Raw genomic sequence first — 21141 nt, forward strand, 5'->3', positions numbered from 1 at the left:
AAATTCTTGACGTTAGATTAAAATGTGGTCTCGAGCAAAATATTAACAGCAACAATTTCACACCAATATGGCGAAGGGCTAGCACAATGATTACAAAAAGTTAACAAAAAGTTCCCTTAGCATTTGCCATTTAGACTTCAACGGGCCTCTGCAGTACGAGCTCGCATCCAAATGAGCTCAAATTATGATGGAGTAATCAGGACCTGATTGGGAATCGATTGAGTGGGGTGGAAAAAATTCGATATTTTGAATCACGAAATAACATGTACAATTCCACCAAATCTTATTTTCATTAGGAAAAAAGTAAGATTACAAGGTCATACGAAGTGAACCTTAGCAATATTTCCTTCGACAACGATATTGGTCGAAGTCTTTCCAGTTAATAAATTAATTCAATCTATTCTGAGAAATCCAGACTTCTTTGACATTTTCAACTGACGGCAAAGTACATAAATCCATTTTCCCTTGAATTCATTTGACCCCATTCGATTTTATCTGCAAGCGTCGCAAAGTGATCCTAGATCCCATCCCAGTGTAGCATTCACATTCCTCAAGCTGCTTCATCACGCTCATAGTTGGAATAATTTCGCACTCAACTACTCGCTCGGAGCCAAGAGACAAGTACTTTTTTTTACCCCGAAAACACTAGGAATGCATCGGCACACTCGAAGCTCTCGTCGAACGGGAAAAATGCATCACGTTCCCACCATCAACAACGTCCCGCAAATCAACAAATTCCATCACAGAGCAAACGACCGACCGAACCGTCCCGGCATTGTCGATAGAGTAAACAACCTCTCCATCCACCGATCATCCAACTACCCCTCCCCACCGCATTCTACAGCGCTGCAGTGCAACTTCGACTCGGAAAATGTTTTCCATCACGTTCCACACCACCATGCGCATCCCCGGCCACCCCGACCCGACTGAAACGCATAAACGTCACCCAGCCACGCCACGGTTTTCGGGTGGTACTGAGATGGCTGCTCACTCGCCTTAATTGCTGCAATTTTCGCAGCTATGAGCAGATCACGCTCGCATCCGACTTCAATCAAATCAAAGAGCCTCGCCGGGACGATGATGATGATGATGATGATGGTGATGATGATGGTGATGATTACGACGATAATGACAATAACAACGGGGGCACTGCGCGATGTCACACGTGCAGGTGGAAAACAGTCGTAGTTTTGGGAAATGTGTGCGATCCACACAGTCACGGATATGGATAGCACACGGCGTGGGTGTTTTTTTTTTCTCTCGGGGGATGTGATGTGAATATTTTATACGCGCACTACAATGGGTTTTACCATAACATACATATATATTTGATTCGGATCGTAGTTGAGCTGGGAAGTTAATGACCCGCTGACGATTCAGGGAAACAGTTGGAAGCTGGAACGATGATGGCGTCGGGCGTAGGATTTCAGCTGCCGGCGTTGCACCGCCGATTGTGGCTGTGGGCTGGTAGAATCCGAGGAATTGTCGGGAGTGGGACGGGCTCGAAGCGATGCCAGGGAAGAGGTCGAATGGGATGTTGCTAGGTGCGGCAGATAGGACCAAGCCAGGCTGGACGGGGCGGATTCGTTGAATCCGTTGATGTTCTGGGGATGTTGGTACGAACCGAACGAAGGTGATACGCGAGGGGACGCATCGGTCTCGGTAACTTTCAATTCTTCACTCTCCTGAATAGCTGTGCAGTCTTTGGAAGGGATTTTTCGGACACTGGCCACACTGGTAGCATCGGTTTTGGCTACTTCATTTTCGAGTTGCTGCGAACTCAAGACTGTTGAGTTAACTGTGGTTTTCATCGGTGATCGTTCTCGGTCTCTGGTTGGAAGCTCAACTCTACGCACCGGTTCGTTCGGTGCGAGCTCTAGCTTTTCATAGCTTTGAATATCAACGCAGTCTGTGGTAAACCGATCCTGGATTATATCGGCGCACTCATCGCTAATTTCATTAACAACATTTTCTACTTCCTTTTCTTCGTCAAGGGTATTGGAAATCCAATTCACTGCATCAGGTGTGACAACCGACAAGGCTTCCTGTAACTCGACTAACTCATTCTTATTGCATAGCTTCTCTTTTTCATTGAACTCTCTCGCCGGTAGAGGTATACAATTCGTAGCATCCGCGCAGGTGTTGGCTGGAATTTCCAGAACATCACCAATTTTACAAACGGCGCTATACATCAAGACTTCTCCATTGACCTGCTTGGAGCCCAAATCCACCTGATCATCTTTACAACTCGCCGAAGACAACTGATCTTGGCCTTTGCACGTTTCAAACTCGTTGCTCAGCTCCTCTTTACCGTTAGACTCTGCAACCAGTGCATTAACGGGAATTCCCTGAATTTCACTAACGCTTTCAATACCATTTACTTCTCCATTTGTGGAAACCATCATGACCTCCTTTGATGACTGTTCCTGGTCTCTGTTTTGACGCTCGTCCCTATCAATCTCGTTGCTAAGCTTCTCTGCAACCGCGGAAGGTTCGCAATGCGGAACATCTCTAACTACTCGTTCTCCATCGGTTTTCGTGGAACCCAATTCTACCGAATCGCCAACCTTTTCCAACGACTGTTCCCTAGCTCTGATGATTGTTGGCTCACGGCTACCGTTCAGCTTCTCCTCCGCGAGGGACTCCGCTGCCGGTGACGGTGGTGAAAGCGTCGACAAGGAAGTGGACGACGATTTCTCCGATGATCGTTGCCTCTTGGCAGCTGCTGCTGCTGCCAGTGATGCTCGTAAGCTGCCCAGCGAAAAGGATTCGCATTCCTCGATCTCAACGGTGGTGGTGGTGGTGCTGCTGCTGCTGGTGATTTTGCTGATCGACGATCGCCGCACTGTGAAGTAGGGAAAGTAGGGAAGACCAATTGCTTGAGGTTAGCTTTGCTGGGCGGTTGGTTGCTGAGGGACAGACAGACTCAAGGCAGCTGTGCGGGTTAGTTCATGTTAGTCGGGTAAAACAATTGATGCATACGGTAGCATTTTTTTTGGTAGGGTATCAACAGTAAGTTAATTTATTCAAAATACAAATAACGGGAGGTTAATATTGAAATCAAAATATTTGTTTTTACTCGGGTATGTACAAACCAACAAACCCGAACGGAGCAAAAAAAATCTGCGAAAATCAATTGCCATTGTTTGCTCAAAATTGAATTTATTGGAACTCGAGTTCAGTGAAAAACACATGTTTCCAGCTTGTTGAACTGACGAGTTTCGATGCCGGGCGTTAATTTTCAAGTGCTCAATCATGCCGCATGTAGTAATTAATATCTCTGTGACCTTCCCCATAATTTCCTCTCATTCTAATTCAAACAACACAACAATCAAAAGCAAAAAAAAATCACGATAATTAATCACACATTTTTATCAAAAGGCACGACTATGTGCAAGCTGCGTCATTGCTGCCGCCACCGGGTTCCAGCTATTGCTGCTTCTGTCTGCCCTGTCACGACACGTCACGCGAAGACATTTGAGAACCGAGCAAAACGACGACAAATTATGCTGATTAATGTTTGCCTCGCGGCCGCTGCTTCGTCCGCCGCTCATGCCGAATGGTGGTGGAGTGTTAATTGTAATCAATGTTTGGAATGGAGGCTGGTTGAGTGGGTGTGAATGCAAACGGCAGTATCATTAAGGTGGTGAACGTGGTGCCATGGAAGGAGGAGACTTGTGCAGTATGTCTGCTCATCTATCACGTAATCCTCGTCAGAAAGTGCTTTGTTCGCGTTGGAAATGGGATTGATGATGGCTGTGTGAGGGATAAACACATTTTTTCAACACAAGTGATGATAATCTGTTGTTTATTGAGGAAAATCCGGGTCGTGGGTATTTTGGAGAATTTATTGAAATCAGACTTAAGTCAATGAGAGAAGAGCAGTTCCACGCGCACTGCGTGGAACTGCTCTTTTCTCATTGACTTAAGTCTGATTTCAATAAATTCTCCAAAATACCCACGACAGCACTTGTGGTTGTGGGTAGTCGAGGGTAGTCGACGACTGCTTAGCTCCAAACCGACAAAAGTTTACAACAGGTAAAGTTCAGCAATCCAATCCAATATCTAGCGTCTCTGATATATATGTTCATTGAAAAATCGATAAATTTAAAATGGCAAGTTCAGGGAAAAATTATCAAATCGTAAAATTTTAAAAGGCTTGTGCCCCTGACATACACATTCAGGGACAAATTGAGAACAATGTTCAATTTGAAATGGCTGCGCCCATAATAAACACGTTCTGAACAAAATGTAATGAGGTTTTATTTTAAATAAGTTGCGCCCCTATTAAGCATTTTTTTTTAAATGATTAAAATCGTTGAATTTGAAGTGTCCCTGGTAGACAAGATAAAGAAAAATTTAAAATTTATAATGTCTTACACTCCTGGCAAACATGATAAGGGAAAAAAAATGTAAAATACGAGCACCCCTGGTAAACATATACAGGGAAAAAAATAAACTTGAAATAAATTGTGCCCCTGGTAAACCTTTTCGGGTTAAAATTGATAAAAAATCTTAAAATTTTAGGTGGTTAGCGCCCCAGATATACACAATCAGGGACCAATTAAACACATTTATTTTTAGTTTAATTGGCTACCGCTTCTGGTAGGCAAGTTCAGGGAAAAATTTAAAAATAGGTTAAATTTGAAATGGCTAGCGCGCCTGACAAACATGTTCAGGGAAAAAATAATCAAAATCGTATAATTTGAAGTACTGAATCAGTTTAGAATAGTTCGGAATCACTTTGAAAAGTAGTTACTCACTTCAGAAAAGTACTAAATCACTTCAGAAAAGTTTGTAATTTCACTTCTGAACGAACTGAATCGATTCAGAATAGTCTGAAATCACGTCAGTTAATTCAGAAATGTTAAGAGTCACTTCACAAAGTACTGAATAACTTCAGAAAAGGTAGGAAACACTGCAGTCACTTCGGAAAATACTGAATATCTTCAGTGTGAAGTTCTGTCATTGACTTAGGAATCCGGTTGCAGGTTTTGCACTTACCGAAGCGTCCACTCGCAATGACGGTACGATGAGGAAGGGGACGAGCGACGATCGCTGCGTGCTCTCGTAGTCTGTAGTAGGAAGTAGTAAGCGGCTAGAATCTCTATGCGGAGGGTATTGAATACCGCACATCTCTCTCCTCCATAAAAAAAACATCACTCGTAGTATCTTGAGAATCTTGAGAAGAATGGCTTCACGGAAAGAGGAGGCAAGGAACACGTTTTTGTTACCTTCACTCACAGACAATCAAATGGTAAAAGTGGATACAATATAACAATCATCAAAATTATTTTATCTCAAATTCTGTGTACATCGCACAGCGTAACTCCATAGAGGTAACTCTTAGACTAGAAGGTACCGAAGAAACTGCTCAACTTTTTGGCTCAGCTCTTCGGTCCCAAGCTAATCCATGCACCCCTGGAAACATAGGAAAATCCACGAACCCCTCATTTTATCTGTCAAACTTTCATAGCGAATCAAAACAAACATAGTGTAGTACTAGAATTTCGACTAGAATGGAGTACGTTTTTCGATTTCCTTGGTACCAATAGGGTAGTCAAGTAGTGAGCCAATTTAAAATCGTTAGTTTCCAACCGGTGGTAATACTACACAACAACCACATTGACCAATGTGCAACTAATTTTTTTTCTGTGTTCGCCAGATTAGTTGGTGGTGTGTGTCTCCAGTGAGATGCCTTGGCTCTCTTGTCATTTTCAAGAGGTAACATTTACTAAATTTATCTTCAAAAGAAAACTGGCATCACTGCCAAAAACTTGCGCTGGCTTGGTGCTGACGTTTCTGGATCTATACTGTTCTTCTTATGCTCGAGTCTCTTAATCTCTACCTGTTTCTTCTTTACCTCCATAACCACCTTTATCCTTTCTAATGATATCAAACATACTCAACTGGGGTGTCTTAGTTGGAGTAAATGCAACCATTTTCAAATTACATATGTAGCTTAAATGTATCGCTTTGATGGATTTCTCTTTAATGAACAATAAGAGATGAAGCCATATGGCTAAAAATCTCTATAAGGCCGGAACAAATATCAAGTTTTTCTTTTGTCAACAACCCCCCCACGCTATGTCTGAAGGTCTTTTTTTGCAACATTCATGTACCTCAGTTTTTTCTTCACAGGATGTTAGTATTGATCCTAACAAACAAATCTGTGATGGTTCTAAAATATTTCATCTTGGGTTTTGTGAGAAAGAGTGTTTTGAAGTTTACAACGCTGATTAAGAAGGCAAATCGACCACGTTCTGATTGATGGACGGCACTTCTCCGACATTATCGACGTCAGGACCTATCGTGGCGCTAACATCGACTCTGACCACTACCTGGTGATGGTCAAACTGCGCCCAAAACTTTCCGTCATCAACAATGTACGGTACCGACGCCCGCCACGGTACAACCTACAGCGACTGAAGCAACCGGATGTCGCCTTAGCATACGCGCAGAATCTCGAGGCAGCGTTTCCAGAGGAGGGCGAGCTCGATGTGCCCCCTCTAGAGGACTGCTGGAGTACAGTAAAAGCAGCCATCACCGACGCAGCCGAGAGTACCATCGGGTACGTGGAAAGAAGTCGACGGAATGAATGGTTCGACGAGGAGTGCAGAGCGATTTTGGAGGAGAAGAATGCAGCGCGGGCGGTAATGCTGCAGCATGGAACGGTATAAACAGAAGCGGAAACAGCAAACCCGCATCTTTCTGGAGAAAAAACGCCGCCTGGAAGAAGCGGAGTGCGAGGAAATGGAACTGCTGTACCTTTCCCAAGAAACACGGAAGTTCTACCAGAAGCTCAACGCATCCCGCAACGGCTTCGTGCCGCGAGCCGAAATGTGCAAGGATAAGGACGGGAGCCTCTTGACGGACGGACGTGAGGTGATTGAAAGGTGGAAGCAGCACTTCGATGCGCACCTGAATGGCGAGGAGAACGTAGACACGGGAGATCAGCGCAATGGAGGAAACGACTACGTCAGTGCAGCAGAGGACAGAACTGACGCAACTCCCACGCTGAGGGAAGTTAAGGCCTCCATTCAGCAGCTCAAAAACAATAAAGCAGCTAGTAAGGATGGTATCGCAGCCGAACTCATCAAGATGGGCCCAGAAAAGTTGGCCACCTGCCTGCACCGGATGATAGTCAGGATCTGGGAAACAGAACAGCTACCGGAGGACTGGAAGGAGGTTGTAATCTGCCCCATTCACAAGAAAGGTGACCATTTGGAATGTGAGAACTTCAGAGCGATCACCATTTTGAATGCCGCCTACAAAGTGCCATCCCAGATCATCTTCCGTCGTCTATCACCTAAAATGACCGAGTTCGTGGGAAGTTATCAAGCCGGCTTCATTGACGGCCGATCGATAACGGACCAGATCTTCACCGTACGGCAAATGCTCCAGAAATGCCATGAATACCAGGTCCTAACGCATCATTTGTTCATCGATTTTAAGGCGGCATACGACAGTATCGACCGCACAGAGCTATGGAAAATCATGGACGAGAACGGCTTTCCTGGGAAGCTGATCAGACTGATCAAAGCAACGATGGACGGTGTGCAAAACTGCGTAAGGGTTTCGGGTGAACTATCCAGTTCATTCGAATCTCGCCGGGGACTGCGACAAGGTGACGGACTCTCATGCCTACTCTTCAACATTGCTCTAGAAGGTGTAATGCGACGAGCCGGGTTCAACAGCCAGGGTACGATTTTCACGAAATCCGGTCAATTTGTGTGCTTTGCGGACGACATGGACATTATCGCAAGAACGTTTGGAACGGTGGTCGAACTATACACCCGCCTGAAACACGAAGCAGCAAAGGTCGGACTGGTGGTGAGTGCGCCAAAAACAAAGTACATGCTAGTAGGCGGAACCGAACATGACAGGATTCGTCTAGGAAGTAATGTCACGATAGACGGGGATACTTTCGAGGTAGTGGAGGAATTCGTTTACCTTGGATCCTTAATGACGGCTGACAACAATGTGAGTCGTGAAATACGAAGGCGCATCATCAGTGGAAGTCGTGCCTACTACGGGCTCCAGAAGAAACTACGGTCAAAAAAGATTCACCCCCGCACCAAATGTACCATGAGAGAACGCTAATAAGACCGGTGGTCCTCTATGGACACGAGACATGGACTATGCTCGAGGAGGACCTGCAAGCACTCGGAGTTTTCGAGCGACGTGTGCTAAGGACGATCTTCGGCGGTGTGCAGGAGAACGGTGAGTGGCGGCGAAGAATGAACCACGAGCTCGCTGCACTCTACGGCGAACCCAGCATCCAGAAGGTGGCCAAAACCGGAAGGATGCGGTGGGCAGAGCATGTTGCAAGAATGCCGGACAACAACCCTGCAAAGTTGGTGTTCGCTACTGATCCGGTTGGCACAAGAAGGTGTGGAGCGAAGAGAGCACGATAGGCGGACCAGGTAGAGCGTGATCTAGCGAGCATTGGGCATGATCGAGGATGGAGAGCGGCAGCCGCAAACCGAGTATTGTGGCATACTATTGTTGATTATGTCTTATCTTAAATGTGATGTTGTACAAATAAATGTATGTAAAGTTCGAATAAAATTCTAACAGAACTTTCATATTCCGTAAAGTTCAAATAAAGCTCCGACAGAACTTTCAAGCCACATGTACCAATGTACGTAAATGTGAAATGATCAGCGGCTCGAATAAATCATAATTCTTATATTTATGAAGTGCATCAACATTCTATCCAAACATAAAAAATAAAAGAGTAAGTTCCTGGATTCAAACCCGTGTATTCGGCATGCGATCTACGATTGCTAACCACTACGCCACAAGTGTGTTGGAATACCATGCGGGCAAACACCAATTTAAAATCTATCAAGGTGTTGTCCCAACTAACATTTTCAGCTTTATAAGCCAACTTTTCCAGCGTTGTGCTGTAAAGTAGCTGAAACAAAGCTGCAGATACAGCTACAAGCAGAAGCTAGCAAAATAGTTTTGGAGAGCGTTTACTCAACTTTTCACAACCATTATTCAATTTGTCAGTCGCATTGAATAACGTCACCCAATAAATGCTAATGTCACTTCTATGCAAATATTAATCAACTTTCAATTTTAAGCTTCAAAACAAAGCTAATAAAGCGAATATATTACTCATTTGATGGCTTCGACACAACCAACCACTCTTGCTGAATAACATAAACATCAAAAGTGCTTTTTCAACAACCAAACAACCTGTACTCAACTAGTAAACTGTGTTAGCGCTACTTTGAAAGTTATTTTACAGTCAACTAGATTTATTTTTAGATTTGTGTAGTTTTACAGCTTTTACTCTGCTCTTTTACAAAGCTGCATTAACTAGTCGAGAAAAGTGAATCATGTGCACTATTATAAAGCCTCTACTCAGTAATCTTGTTATAGAAGGGCATGTAAATTTGTTTACGTCAGTTCAAAGTGTTGGTGTAGCGAAGTTGGTAGCATCAAGGTTCGCCAATGCGGTCGTCTCGAGTGCGATTCCAGGTTCTCCGGTACAGCGTTATTTATTTGGTGATGTGCTTATAACTAATATCGATTAATTTGATTAGCAGTAAAATAAACATAATTAATTCCTCAAAAAAAAAAAAAAACATTAACAATATTTAACCTGGCGTCAAGAAAAAGCTATGTAGTGATTATTGGATAATCGGGTAAAGGTTGAGTAAGCGCCTTTCAAGTTCACACACAACTAAAAAGCAGGATAACAGCTGAATAAAAGCGTAAATAGATATGCAAAAAGAGCTTGTCCCAACCGTCACAATAGTCATAAGTAGCTGGCTAAGTTCGCCAGATTTGCTTGTATAGAGGTTGAATAAAGGTTTCCTCATATCGTATAACATTTGAATGCAGCTTGAGGCTGTATAAATGAAATGAGTAAAGCGTTTAAATTGCGAACATTGTTAGTTGGGGTGTTTCATATTCAAGTCTAGCGGTGCCGGTGGTGTAGTGGTAAGCGTGATTACTTCTCACCCCAGCAGGCCTGGGTTTAATCCCAGTCGGCGCCGCCGGGATGTTCTGAGGCATAACATCTCTGATCACGCCTTCCTTCGGAAGGGAAGTAAAGCCGTTGGTCCCCGGTTCATGAGTGGATGGGTTGAAAGGTAGGGTCCAGGTGTGGGAGCTGCCTCCCTGGCGTCGGTAGCATTGGTGCTCAGCACGGAAAACAAGATCGACGGAAAACAAATCGAAGAAAAAAAAAAAATATTCAAGTCTGGCCAACAGTAGGCAGGACAACAGCTCACTTTAATATATCTCAGATGACGTAGCGGTTCGTGTTGAGGCTCTCACGCAGTAGGACTGGGTTTAATTCTTCAAACAGCTCCAATTCTACTACTAATGCTGATAAATTCACAATTCACATGAATACCTGCCTCTAGAAATAACTTTCATAAATGTCAGAAGCTGCTTAGAATCCCAAGTATAGTTGCAAGTTTTATAGTGGTTTTAAAGCATGCTACAAGTCCAAATCATGGTCTACAGAACCCTCATTAAACCAAAATTGTTACTTGGGATGCTCTTCAATTATGGTACCGAAACTTTCAAGTTCTTAAAATGACTTACAAATGAGGCTGCTTAGAATTCTATAGACCACCTTCAACCAAGGTGCTTAAGCCACAAGTAGCCTTTTATCAGAACTTTTGGTTGCTTGGGAAGTCTCACATCTTACATCCGCAGACTTGCAGTAATGATCACTTCTTATCTGTATACTTTTCAAAAGTTATGGAAAATTGTAACAGTATTTATTTAAGCACATTCGTAGAATTATTTCCTATCGGTTGGTGTATTTGGACTTTAGTTTCATCTATAAATGACATAGTTAAAAGCGTTCAAAACCTAACACCTTTTAGTGACGGTCGCAATTTTAGATATTCAATTTACCCTTGTACCTTCTCGTAAGACGTAGTCAACGTCACATTCATGCGGGGTAAGGGGTAAAGGGTTTCACCACATGGAATATCGCAGGATCCTGACAATATAAAAGGCTACTGTCTTAGCCAAAATTGTACAGTATGTCACGGCACATTTGTTAGAGAGTAAGTAGTACAGAATATTCTTACTATGTGGTGCTAATGGGCAAGTCAATTTCCTATATTGAAAAAAAAACTTGAGATCTTCAGGAAAGTTGTTCAGCTAATCAATGTCTTCTAATTTGTGGGCTGGTTGGTTCAGAATTCTCTCACTTTGCGACACTAGTCTCCGTGTGGACTTCACATAGATGTCTTGACATCGTAGATAGTGAAGATTCCAAGATATAGCTTATTTCTTTATTTATTAGAAATCCAGAACCTAGTTTTATGAATTGACAAAATGGTTTTCACCGACTTGATTCTCAAAAAAAAAAAAAAAAACTTGGCATTCATCAATTTTTTTGTCAATGACAAAGATTCACCTGGTAATGAGTGATGTGAGTGATTAAAGTGAATTGAATTTTGAATATCACCGTGTATTGTCGAGATTTTGCAGCACTGACCCAAACTATTGTATAGCAAAGAACTCTGGATCATTATTTATTTCAGGAGTTGATTGTTTCAATAGGCCGTCTTAATCCGTCGTCCCTTAAATTAAATTTTAAAATAGAGCGTTTTTTCACTGATCATAAAGCCTCTTATTTTAAAACTGATCAGACTTTTACTGCAGTTCACTTATTATACCAAATACTATAAGCCAAACTGCGTTATACCAAACGAATTTATGCAAAAAGTGGTACCAAACATGAGCACTCAGAGGGTTATCTTTACAGCCCCCTGCTCTCCACGCACTGCTGTTTCGATCTGTATTGAGGTCCACAACAACTGGGCCAAGTTTGACGGAATTTGGTTACGATCTGGATTTGCGGAAGAACTTCAAACATTGTACATGGGATTATGTATGGGAAACAGAACGAAACGATTCATTTACTTGTCACCTAACCTGAGATTTAGATTACGAAAAATATGCAGAACAAATTTGTTGAACATCGCCAATCGATCCGACTCCTGCGCTTATAGGGTAAAGTACTAGCTCGTCGTAATCGCCTATTTCCGTTCTATCGAGAAGAAAACATCAATAATATCAATGATTTCACCGTGCAATCATACGTTTGTTCAAAAGCTACAACACAAGGCCAATTAGAGCGCATATTATGAATATTTACAAACACATTGTTCTCAAAAACAAAAGAAGCGCTCCTAGCGAAACAAATTATTTTTGTTTCTCCCTTCATCTATATGACGAAGAAAATCCAATGGCGTTTCAATCCGTTTGGACAGAAATGAAACTCGTAGGATGAATTTGGATCAAGAAGCATTGTTTTATGCTTAACAAAGTATGAGCAATTTGAGATTATTTATCAAATCTAACGGTAAATATGGCAAGCCAAATAAATTTAGAAGCCATCCTTAGTGGAAAAATTACATTTTTCTGTTAAAATCCGTGGGGAAAGGAAGGTAAAGCGCGGGCTGTAGTTGAACGGAAATAAGATCAACAACCCAAGTTATTCACCTTGTATTTATCGCCAAGAGCTCCACGAGTACTTTCTGGTACAAGCTGGTACACGAAGAACGCATAGAATCTGTCCAAAAACAATTCCTTTTATATGCTTTACGTAAATTGAATTGGACTACATTTCCATTACCATCTTATGAAGCGCGCTGCATGCTCATCAACATACAAACACTTAAGGAGCGCCGCCAATTTGCAATGGCAGTGGTTTGGTAGAAAATTTTGAATTATTTAATAAACTAAGTGGGTGGAATGGTGGAATGGCGTAGATGACCTAAAAAACCTAGAAAAGCCTCTATTACCTCATACTGTATGAAACTAATCTTGTACGCGACAACGACTCAGCAGCATGAACCTGCGAACTGTGTCTCAGAGTCGGTGCACTACCGGGAAAACTGGAGGGGCTTCGGGTACTCAAGCGATGGTGGTCTGGCTAGCGCGTCTACCGTTCGTTGGCTGTCAAACGAAACCGGTCGACGACGGCAGGACCTCACTCTGTCGAACCGGGAAGGGAATCTCTCCTTAGCGATTAGGGCCGTCTGCTCGAGAGCGGTGTCCTCTTTTACAAGGAACAATGGTCCTTGGCAATTAATCCGTGACTAAAAAGTTACTTCTACCCATTGTAGCACGGAAACTAAGTCCGACAGCAGTGGGCTCTTTTCTCTGTTTGTCTTGATCAAGCTTAATAAGCTCTGATTGTCCTCAACATGTCGCTGTATGAAGGGTTAAAAACGGATTGGGTAGATCGATAGGTAAAGTCGCCCATACGCATCTACGGAACAATAAAGAATCTCCTTCCAGCAACTTGATCAGCCAATTGGTCAAAAACACAAGCCCCCAAACAGGAAGATGCCCCAATGAGTGGGGAGAGGAACCCACCCTTTATCGACGAAATGTTATCAACCGGGAGTTGGCAATCACACTCTCCTTTTATACGTATTTTAATGTATACATTGTATACGAGTTGATTGCTATGATTATTGTCAATATTACTTACATTTCGATGAAGATCATGCTACTTATTTTACCTTTTGTGTGATACTTATCATCACAGAAACCAATCTTGAACCGTAGACCAGGTCTATCAAGTATAAGTTATCGGAATACCCAAGTTACCATATTGTGTCTCAGTGACATTGTCTCACTCTGCGAACACCAACTTGATTATCCGATAGGAAGCACCAAAGAATATATCTAGATAGAGCTGGAATTAGGGCGTAACAGCTTTTGTAAACAATGACTTCTCTTAAAGATTTCTAGGAATTCAAGGCACGCCTACGCAATCCAATACAACTATCGGCTAGAGGAAGTCTTCCTCTACTCGATGATGATGTTGATTTGCGTGGGCGAGCCTTGATTTTGTAGAAATCATCGAGAGAAGTCATTGTTTAAAAAAGCTGTTACGCCCTAATTACAGCTCTATCTAGATATAGAGACAAATCTCAAAAACACAGTTTTAACTGATAGTACTTTATTAACATCAAACTGTCCAATATTGGACCCTGCCAATTATTAGCACCAGAATCAATTGCAACGGACTCACCAAATTGATCCATGAACGATGTCTTGTTACAGTGATCTCCATACTCAAGGGTTGGTTGACTGGGCTCGAAAATAGATTTGCCTATTCTTAGTATCGGACAAGCGAACCAAAAATCCTGTATGGCAAATCAGTTGATTAGTCAGATGATGAAAGCACAATTGTGGCTGAATGGATTCAGGCTGCTAATCGGAGAATCTGACCCACTTGTATGGAACACAAAGAGCCACAAAGAACAACCAATAAGGCCGGCTGTTGGTGCTAGGTTCCGAGAGGATCAGTGGTTTAAGAACTCTGGGGTGGCAAATAGTTGAAGGAACACTAATTACAACTTCATAAAAGTCGAGAAAAAACGGAGCAAAAATTGACGGCTGAAATTTTTCTAAGTCTCTCTTCGAGCACAGCACACTACGATCATTCACTACTGTAGCGTGCAACGGAGGTCCGAAACCTGCCAACCAGTAATCAGTTTGAAAAACGTACGGAAAAGGTCCTGAATCGGTGAAATCGGTGTTCAACAGGTCACTACGATTCACTACTTGCACTAGATTTCCTAGATATTAATTTTACTCCACTAGCTAACCACTTCTGATCTACACGCTCGCCTGTTTGAAAGTGAACGATGGCCGTTCGCTGAGTATCGCCATTTTACTGTGGCCATGCACGCTTTATTCAACAATCGACCGTTAAACATGGTCGTGTCGTCTTCCCAGTGGGTTTCATCGCTATAGTTTAAATTTACCTGAAGTTTCGATCACATGGTGCAATTGAGAGAATTGAAGGTTTGTAACAGAACGGTTACATGTATCAGGCGTTCATGTGTTGTACACCAGTTCCCTCTATTTGGACTGATCAGGCCCAATCAGACCACCACCAATTCCAACCTCTGGTCCGACTGACCACGAAGGAGGCTTAAAACTCGGGAGAATTCCCCTTTTGGCACGGTCACTCCGGTATCGTCCTAGGCCATGTCAATCCTCGCCAATGCGGGAAGACGCCTGAAAGGCTTCCAAGCCACACACGAATGACAAGCCTCATCAAACCGGCGTGCAGACAAATCACCATTCCCCATAGGTTCGGAAAACACCAGTCACCGTTCGTTGACAGCAGTAGCAGCAAGTACTTGCAGTACGTCACCAGATTGTCGGCATCAGCAACAAGGTAACAGTGGTACGGAATGCAGAAAACCCCAACAAAGACAAACAATAGATTGCGTAATAAAACTAACATATAGATCAGAAATCGACAGTCTTTTCACAATAAAAACCATTGTTTCCCCACCAATCCATATCTTTCAGTTCATACTCCGCAACAATCTCTAGTCAGGTGACCGTACACTGCACATCTTGTTCACGAAGTCCTTTTGACTACCAAGTAATAAGCCAACCCTGAGACCCAGCTCGAGGAGTTTCTTACTACTGCACTTACCGGTAAAAACGAATAGTTACACGTTATTGAAACTTTGGAACATTGTTGTACTTGTCACGACGTGGAGGCGCACCAGCCCAAGGCTGAAAGCCTCATTAATAAAGTTAAATAATAATAATAATACTTGTCACGACATACCTCAACATTTGTTGGATTTCCTCATGTCTGATATTAGTTCAACAAGATCATAGGGATCTTTTACAGACTGTTTTTTTTTCTTTTCCTTTGGTTTGTTTTCCGTCGATCTTGTTTTCCGTGCTGAGCACCAATGCTACCGACGCGCCAGGAAGGCAGCTTCCACACCTGGACCATACCTATCGACCCATCAACTCATGAACAGGGGACCAACGGCTTTACTTCCCTTCCGAAGGAAGACGTGATCCCATTTGATTGAACCCAGGTTTGCTGGGGTGAGAGGTAATCACACTTACCACTACACCACCGGCGCCGTTTTTACAGACTGTGATAAGCTATTTTTGTTCACAGGGCAGAAACTTCTCAAATCTCTGGTCGCGTACCAACATGCATAGTCTTGAAATAACCCACCCTAAAAAATCAAAAATCTTCAACGATAACACTTTAACCAATCGATCCCTGGTCTGCCTTGGATCTTTTAATGCTTAAAAACTGTGTTTATATTGAAAACCAAATATGCTGTCAGACGATATTTTCTTTGACCAGAAAATCGAGACTTCTTTGATCATTTTTGAGTGAATATGAGTAACTAACATTTACTCGCTGCAAATATATTTACTCTGAGTACAGATGTCTTGCCCCTAGTACAAAGCTCCTTATTATGAAGTGTGGATGGGCTTCAACGAATACTAAGTTATGAGCAGGCATAGTAGCCAGGAATTGAAAGAAGAACTCAGTGCGGAGGGCAACAAACGAACTGAATAAAGGAACCATAATAAATCATTTTTCATGTATTCCTATCCCTACTTGCAAAGCCAAATAAATTTCTTCAAAAACAAGGTTTTTGTTTTCGTTTCCACAGACGGTAGGGTAGAACAGGGTATAAATGCACTCCGGGAAAAACGCCCGATTTGGTTTATCATATCCATTCCACTCTTAATTCTGGGATTGTTTGAGCCGAAATGCTAGTTAAAGTACTAAACTATCACTGTGACTTATTAAATTTATTAATGAAAAACGGGAATGCTATGGAAAATCGCATCGTGCGTTTTACCCCGGGTTGTATTTCGCATCGTTCTCCCCTACTTGTCACATACAAATTTTCATAACATTGCGCTCGTTGCTGAAAGAAGGGTTGTGATTAATTATTTATGCTTCTTCTGGCTGACAATAATTTAAATTTAAACTTCATACCTAAAAAAATTGTGTGTGGGAGAAAACTTGTAAACTTACGTTTTTCCGTTATCAGCAAATTTCTTGAAAATGTTTGGGTTCTCCTTAAACACACAATCACTTAAAATACAAAATGGCACAGAATCGAACTTGACCAAAAACAAAAAAACAAAAACTTCAATCGGATAAATAATTCACCATCAAACTTCACACCGAAAGCAGCAAAAATCGTGAACTAGCACAAACATTGCCCACACTTTTCTGCGGACACCAACACTTTTTTCCGCCACCCGTATGTGGATACCGTCGCGTCGCACTCGGGTTGGGCCGTCACCAACGAAAAATCCGAAACTTCACAGCCGGCATTGAATTTCAATATTTTATTGTACGAAATCAGCCACTTTGCACTTGTACCGATGCCGCGCTTCGCTCATCCTCGATTCCTCCCTTTTCCCTGTGGATTCGTCTCTTCCGATCGCTCGCTTTTTCAAGGAACAATTGGACAAACAATTGAACGACGACTACACAAAAACGGATGCGCTTGAATTTTAGACATTATTTTTTTTAATACACCGCTTATTTGTATCTCCGATTGAATAGAAATTCACCAGCACACTGCACCGTAAACGAAACGCTTATTACCTATGACAACCCCATAATTCTCTCGGAAGCACTCACTCATTAGAACTACTGCCAATTGCCACACACCCAGCACGTGCTGCCCATTCGCACAAGTTCAAAATCCAGGGTCGAACTCCAGCACCGCGCGCGTTGGTGTATTTAGTGAAATCTACCCGACCCGACCGTCCAGTAGTGGGATGGCCACGAAAGCCAATCAATAGAAAATAACGCACCCAAGCAAGCGTGACCGTTGCGTAATATGACGCTCATCCAGCAAGCGAACGGTGCACTACTGTGTTCTACACCCACATGGTTTATTAAAACGATTCTAGATCTCCGAAGCCCGGTCACTGATCAACCTACCCTGAGGGGCGTTTTCCGAAAAAAAAAAATGTTCACTTTTGAAATACACTGACCACCACAACAAAGTTGAATTCTAGACGAACAATGTCGCGACTTGTTCAATTCGATCCGATCTTATCGAGAAAAACACGACACGAGAACCTGTGTTGAGCCACCGCCCGCTTCAAAAGTCCCGAACGAACTGCGGCGACATCGGTTGTGGTGTGCAGTTCTTGGCCACTCTTCTAAGGGCACTCACCTGGGCTGGTGCGCCCTTGGGTAACTATCCCATTTGACTGACTCTGCCCAACTCATCACCCATCATCCTTCACCCACCCGTCTGTTCCTAGGCGACGATAAACGACCAAACAAAACAAAACCTTCCCGTCGTCGTCGTCGTCGTGGATTCGGAATGTGTGCATGGGTAAGTGAGAGCCCACCCAATTTTAGATCACTTTCGAGCCTCGCACAGACACCGAATTCACGGTCTGATGGGCGCCTCCACCAGGCGAGCGAATCGAGCGAGCGCGTGCAATATGAGAACACCCAGCTCCGGTTCCGACCGTCGTTGTTGGAGAAACCAGAACGAAACAGACGAGCAAAACAAAGAATCAGCGATTAGTGAGTGCGGAGCGGAGCAGCATTTTCTGTGTGGGGGGATCTGGGAAATGGAAAATCAGACAAGCGTGACAATACTGCTGCTGCTGCTGCTGCTGGTGCGACCGTTTGCTGACTATACAGCTATCGGTCGGTAGGTGATCTACGTAGTAGGAACGGTTTTTTTTTGCGGAGAATGGATTTTTCAACGATGATTCCTGCTGCTCTGCTGCTCTCGTTGCGTTTTGTACCCTCTACTATGAATGGATGGCGAAAAGTTCGGCTGAGTGGAAGTTATTGTTGTGTAAGAACGGTTCTGTGGCGATGATGATGGTGATGGTGATGATGATGTAATGGATAGTTTGTAGACTGCATTAAAAGTAGTTCAGCAGAGGTGGGGGTTGATGGGATTAGCTAACTGGGTGAGAAATGAGTGCATTAAGATGCATACATTTTTGGGATATTTATTGCTTAGGCCGAAACTAATCATAATGTTTACTTTTGTCACCATGAAAAGTGTCTGAAAATCATAAGGCTGGGTGTTTTTCTAAGCTGCATGGAGGAAATTTCGTGCTCTTTCAAAAACTGCATTACTGTTGATCGGTTACTCATAATCTGTTTAATCTTTTATTGGTATTTAAATTATTAAAAAATATTTCATTGGTTGGAAATGCTATCTAATATGAAGCTTTAGTGTGATAATTTTTTAGCTAGAGAAAGGTCTGAAGAGGGTAGATTTATAGTTCCGCTGGAGTTTGGCAGTAAGAAAATTGAATGGAAGTTTAAAATGAGCGATAGTACTAGTCAAACGCACACTTCTTTACCTAACGCATACATTAATGGATGAGGAGACTTGAAGTATTTCTTCAAATCTACATGCAAAAATGTGTGCGTTTAACTTGCTCATATACTGTCTGCGGCTGTGGAATAGTTCTAGCGACGTTTCATCACTACTTAAAGTCCCAAGTTTTATTTAAATCACTGGTAAGATCTATCAGAAAGTGAATTTCATTTCGGTACGTTGGTCATGACCGATCAAGGGGGGTGACCCCGGCGTAGTGGTTAACATCCATACCTCTCACGGCAAAGTCACGAGTACAAATCTCACCCCCGGACAAGTCACGAATGACCCAAGAGTGTTAAAGTGACTATAATAAAAAAAAACACGTATCAACTATAAAATTAGTTAAGTTTGTCCCACTGGATAGATTGACGTTCAACTTTTTGCTTGGAGTAGTGATGATGCCGTCTTGAGTGATGAGATGTCCCAGGAACACGTCCTCGGGTTGGCCGATCTAACATTTGCCGGCATTGATGGTGATTCCATTTTAACTCAGCCGCTCGAATACCAGACGGAGATATTCCTTGTGTTGCTCGATGTCGTCGGATGCAACACAAAGGTCATCGACATAAGGGAAAATGAAATCAAAGTCACCGAGAATGTGAAGATTTTTTTTTTTCCTTTGGTTTGTTTTTTCCGTCGATCTTGTTTTCCGTGCTGAGCATCAATGCTACCGACGTGCCAGGAAGGCAGCTCCCACACTTGGACATTACCTATCGACCCATCAACTCATGAACCGGGGACCAACGGCTTTACTTCCCATCCGAAGGAAGGCGTGATCAGAGATGTTATGCCTCAGAACATCCCGGCGGCGCCGACTAGAATTGAACCCAGGCCTGCTGGGGTGAGAGGTAATCACGCTTACCACTACACCACCGGTGCCATTAAAGAATGTGAAAATACATCTGAAGTGTTTTCCCTGCGTTTCGTAGTCCGAATGTTATGAACTTAAATTCTAACAGCCCGAAAGGTGTGATGATAGCAGTATCCGGTGCAACGGGGATTAGACCTGCGCGCAGATCAAAATATTTTCGGCGGCTGCGTGATATGTTGTTTTCTGCCGGCGGCGGCGGCGTGGCAGCGTCACGCCGTTTGCTTTCGGCGGCGGAGGTGTGCTGGCGTTGGTCGGCGTGAGTTTATTTTTAATGATTTAGAAAAAAAAAAATACTTCCCAAACCAATCGCACATCGACAAAAAATGCTACCCACATTTGAGATCAGATTACTCAAAATCGCTAAAACTTAGGTCACTCATAGTATGAGTAAATTTTCCAACACTTTCCCGGGGAAATCTTCTCGAATATGGGGAAAATTTAAGAAAATTATACACAGGTTACAAGTGTACTAGTAGACAGACTAAAACCCCAATCAGTTTTCCTCGTATTCGAGAAGTTTTCCTCGGAAAAGTGTGAGGAAATTGACTCATTCTATGAGTGACCTACGTTTTCACGAATTTGAGTAACCTAAAGTCAAATATGAATAAATCTTACACAATTTTGAGCGTTTTCATTGGCTGTGCATGTGGAATTTGTTTATAAAAGTATGTCAAGTGCTTGTTAAAATTGCAGGGGGTGGAGTCATACGGCAAAGTGTTACAAGCCTTTTGTTAAGTATAAGAAAAGTACGTTATATTGGGGTGGATAGTATTCAAGAGTAAATTTTCATTATGTCGTAAGTAACATTCACACCGATCCGAGAAAAATAAAGTTTTGTTTTGATGACCGAAAAGTTATTCCTATTTCCAACATAAACACATATAATCTCATAGTGATAGCAATGTTTAACATATTTAGCAGGGTTTTAATCATACAAATGCAAATCGCTAGCTTTCATGCTAAAAATACTGGTTTTTGAGACAAAAGTTATTATACATCGTTTGGTGGCCACTATTGTTACTTAAGTCAAAGTGTATTTACCAGGATATTCAGGAGAATTATCAATGACCTATCCTTACGTGCAGCCCATGCATCATTTTA

General features: G+C 42.7%; 1 protein-coding gene across 4 annotated transcripts in view; it reads right to left on the reverse strand.

The window, feature by feature from the left end:
- The window catches only part of LOC135700872 (uncharacterized), a 194584-nt gene that overhangs the window by 103968 nt on the left and 69475 nt on the right, over positions 1-21141 (reverse strand). For 2 of the 4 annotated variants that reach the window (XR_010517610.1, XR_010517608.1), the window contains exon 1: positions 16826-17916. Coding sequence is in view for 1 of the 4 variants with exons in the window: in XM_065221533.1 (XP_065077605.1) it covers positions 1377-2845 (1469 nt within the window). In the remaining 3 variants the exon portion in view is untranslated. Of the gene's footprint in view, positions 1-1301; positions 2846-16825; positions 17917-21141 lie in introns of those variants that run through there. The other 2 variants (XR_010517609.1, XM_065221533.1) reach the window with 2 other exon arrangements.

The sequence above is a fragment of the Ochlerotatus camptorhynchus genome, unplaced genomic scaffold (assembly GCF_037179485.1).
Source record: "Ochlerotatus camptorhynchus isolate MF236.1 unplaced genomic scaffold, CSIRO-AGI_Acam_v1.1 ptg000013l, whole genome shotgun sequence".
NCBI classification, from domain to species: domain Eukaryota; kingdom Metazoa; phylum Arthropoda; class Insecta; order Diptera; family Culicidae; genus Ochlerotatus; species Ochlerotatus camptorhynchus.